The sequence below is a fragment of the Mustela putorius genome, unplaced genomic scaffold, assembly GCF_011764305.1.
Source record: "Mustela putorius furo isolate JIRA1106 unplaced genomic scaffold, ASM1176430v1.1 tig00003974_pilon_pilon_pilon, whole genome shotgun sequence".
Classification (NCBI taxonomy): Eukaryota; Metazoa; Chordata; class Mammalia; order Carnivora; family Mustelidae; genus Mustela; species Mustela putorius.
Genome location: NW_025422117.1, coordinates 8,095,681 through 8,098,523, shown reverse-complemented (window position 1 = coordinate 8,098,523; position 2,843 = coordinate 8,095,681). Strand labels below are relative to the sequence as shown.

The 2,843-nt window shown below is 36.7% G+C and overlaps 1 protein-coding gene across 1 annotated transcript; it reads left to right on the top strand.

Annotated features, from left to right (window-relative positions):
• Positions 1 to 1,179: 1,179 nt before the first annotated feature.
• LOC101676893 (translocon-associated protein subunit delta) lies at positions 1,180 to 1,763 on the top strand. The gene has a single exon (XM_004754435.3). It carries the CDS (start codon positions 1,190 to 1,192, stop codon positions 1,709 to 1,711), a length of 522 nt encoding a protein of 173 aa, XP_004754492.1. The 5' UTR covers positions 1,180 to 1,189; the 3' UTR covers positions 1,712 to 1,763.
• Positions 1,764 to 2,843: the final 1,080 nt, after the last annotated feature.

Here is a 2,843-nt window from a genome sequence, read left to right as displayed (position 1 = left end):
ATAGAATAAATTAGGACAAGGGTTTTGAGAAAATATATTTTCCAAAAGTAATTGGAAGGAAAAAAATCACTTTGATGAAATTAGGAGTCATCAGGTATAGATGGTTTTTGAAAATATAATACTAGTAAAATCAGGGGCGCCTGGGTGGCTCAGTGGGTTAAAATCTGCCTTCAGCTCAGGTGTTGATCCCAGGGTCCTGGGATGGAGCCCTGCATTAGGGTCTCTGCTCAGCAGAGAGCCTGCTTCCCTCTTCTCTCTCTCTCTCTCTCTCTCTCTGCCTGTCTCTCTGCCTACTTGTGATCTCTGTCAAATAAATAAATAAAATATTTAAAAAAATAATAGTAAAATTACCAAAAATTAAATGTAATTAAAGAAGTGACCAGTAGCAATGAACTGAGACATGGGGATATTTAAAAGAAGAATAAAAACCCCAGAAGAAGATTAGGAACTTATAAGGCAGAATAAGATTTGCTCTCAGTTAAATGAGAGAAATACAAGAAAAGTTGTGTCAGAAACATTTTAAATGGCATCAGATGCTGAAAAAAAACACATTGGGAAATAATTAGTTATTATCTTAAAAATGTGAGCATTCACAAATCTTTAGATCCTACATTATCCTTCCCAGATGTATTTGAGAGACATAGTCTTGAATATGTATTCCAAAATATTTATATACAAATGCAAAAACTGGATTGTTTAAAATAATGTAAATCTCAAATAACCCAAAATAACATTGAAAAAAATAGATAAATACTTTCTACTTATCCAATAGAATATTATCCAATAGTAAAGGTGCATAAACTACTGTTATACGGAGAATATTGATCAATGCTTTCAATGTGGTAGGTCAAAATAAACTTTAGAACATAATAACATTTTGGATGATATCCTTTTTAATATAATTTAAAGTATCAAAATCGAGCCATACAATTTTTAGAATGTGTGTGTGGAAATGTATGTGTATCTAATAAAAGAAAGGAAATAATAAGGCAAAATAGGTATAGTCATTTCTTTTGGGTGAAGAAGGCAGAAAAAGAAACACTTATGTAATTCAAGTTATTATCAATATTCTAGCTTACAAATAGAGTACTGGTTTTATCAGTGTTTAATGTATTGTTAAAATTAATTGATTAATGAATACATGGTATGAAAAAAGACATAAATAAACCAATAGGGCAGAGAAGAGGCAATGGCGGCGCTGGCATCTTTCGGCGCCCTGGCGCTACTCCTGCTGTCCAGCCTCTCCTGCTGCTCAGCAGAGGCCTGCGTGGAACCCCAAATCACCCCTTCCTACTACACCACCTCGGATGCTGTCATTTCCACTGAGACTGTTTTCATCGTGGAGATCTCCCTGACGTGCAAGAACAGGGTCCAGAACATGGCTCTTTATGCTGATGTCAGTGGAAAGCAGTTTCCTGTCACCCGGGGCCAGGACGTGGGACGCTATCAGGTGTCCTGGAGCGTAGACCACAAGAGCGCCCGCGCAGGCACCTACGAGGTCAGATTCTTCGATGAGGAGTCCTACAGCCTCCTGAGGAAGGCTCAGAGAAATAATGAGGATATTTCCGTCATCCCGCCCCTGTTCACAGTCCGCGTGGACCACCGGGGCACCTGGAACGGGCCCTGGGTCTCTACCGAGGTGTTGGCTGCTGCCATCGGCCTGGTGATCTACTACCTGGCCTTCAGTGCCAAGAGTCACATCCAGGCCTGAAGGCGGCACCCCGGGGCTGTGGCTACTTTCAATAAACAGTTGCTGGCTCTGACCAGCATTCAGGAAAAAAAAAAAAAAAAAAAAAAAAAAAAAAAAAAAAAAATAAACCAATAATATGAAGGCATGCTGATACAAGGATAGTAACAAATCCAATTTTGTACAAATGAGATTAAAATAAATCTTTACACACAACTGAATAGGAGAAAAACAATCAACACAGCAACAACAAGAAATAGACAAAGACATGAAAAGTATTTTTACTTATAGAGGAAAGTACTTGGCCAAAAAGCAGCTGGAAACAACATCATTATTAAATAGAAAGAAAAGTTAACACTGTGAAAAGAAATAATTCCATACTTACCAACTTCGCAGATATTTTGAAGTTTCAAAAGTTCAACTGTTGATGAGGATATCAAATAATAGTAATTATAATAAAATATGTGTTTGGATTAAAATCAGGATATAATCTTGACAAAAATTTTCTACTAATAAATTTAAATATGTGGATCATAAATTATGACTTAGTAATTCCTCCTCCAGTTAAAAAAATCTAATACAGCTCCCTTATAGCTATGTCAGAAAAAATATTCATACCACCATATGCAATTATTTAAGAACAAAAAATAGAAGAAACAAAATTCTCATTAGAAAGGAGAATGAAAGGGGCGCCTGGGTGTCTCAGTGGTTTGGGCTGCTGCCTTCGGCTCAGGTCATGATCTCAGGGTCCTGGGACCGAGCCCCGCATTGGGCTCCCTGCTCCGCAGGAAGCCTGCTTCCCTCTCTCTCTCTCTCTCTCTGCCTGCCTCTCTGCCTACTTGTGATCTCTGTCTGTCAAATAAATAAATAAAATCTTTAAGAAAAAAAAAAAAAAAGGAGAATGAATAAATAGGCTGTAGCACATTCATGAAATGAGTCAATATATAGCAATGAAATTGAGCAATTTATCTCCAGATATAACCTGGATGAATACTATAAAATAACATTGATGTCAAAAATGTTAAATTGATATACACAGTATTAAAATGTATATTTTTATAAGAAATGTATGATAATTTTATATACCATAAAGATAAACAGGAGCATGATGAAGATGACATTTGGGATAATGTCTATCCTTGGGAGGAGAATGTGA

Bases quoted from the DNA above. Each gene is read 5' to 3' on its own strand.
- LOC101676893 (XM_004754435.3), top strand. From the start codon at position 1,190: ATGGCGGCGCTGGCATCTTTCGGCGCCCTGGCGCTACTCCTGCTGTCC.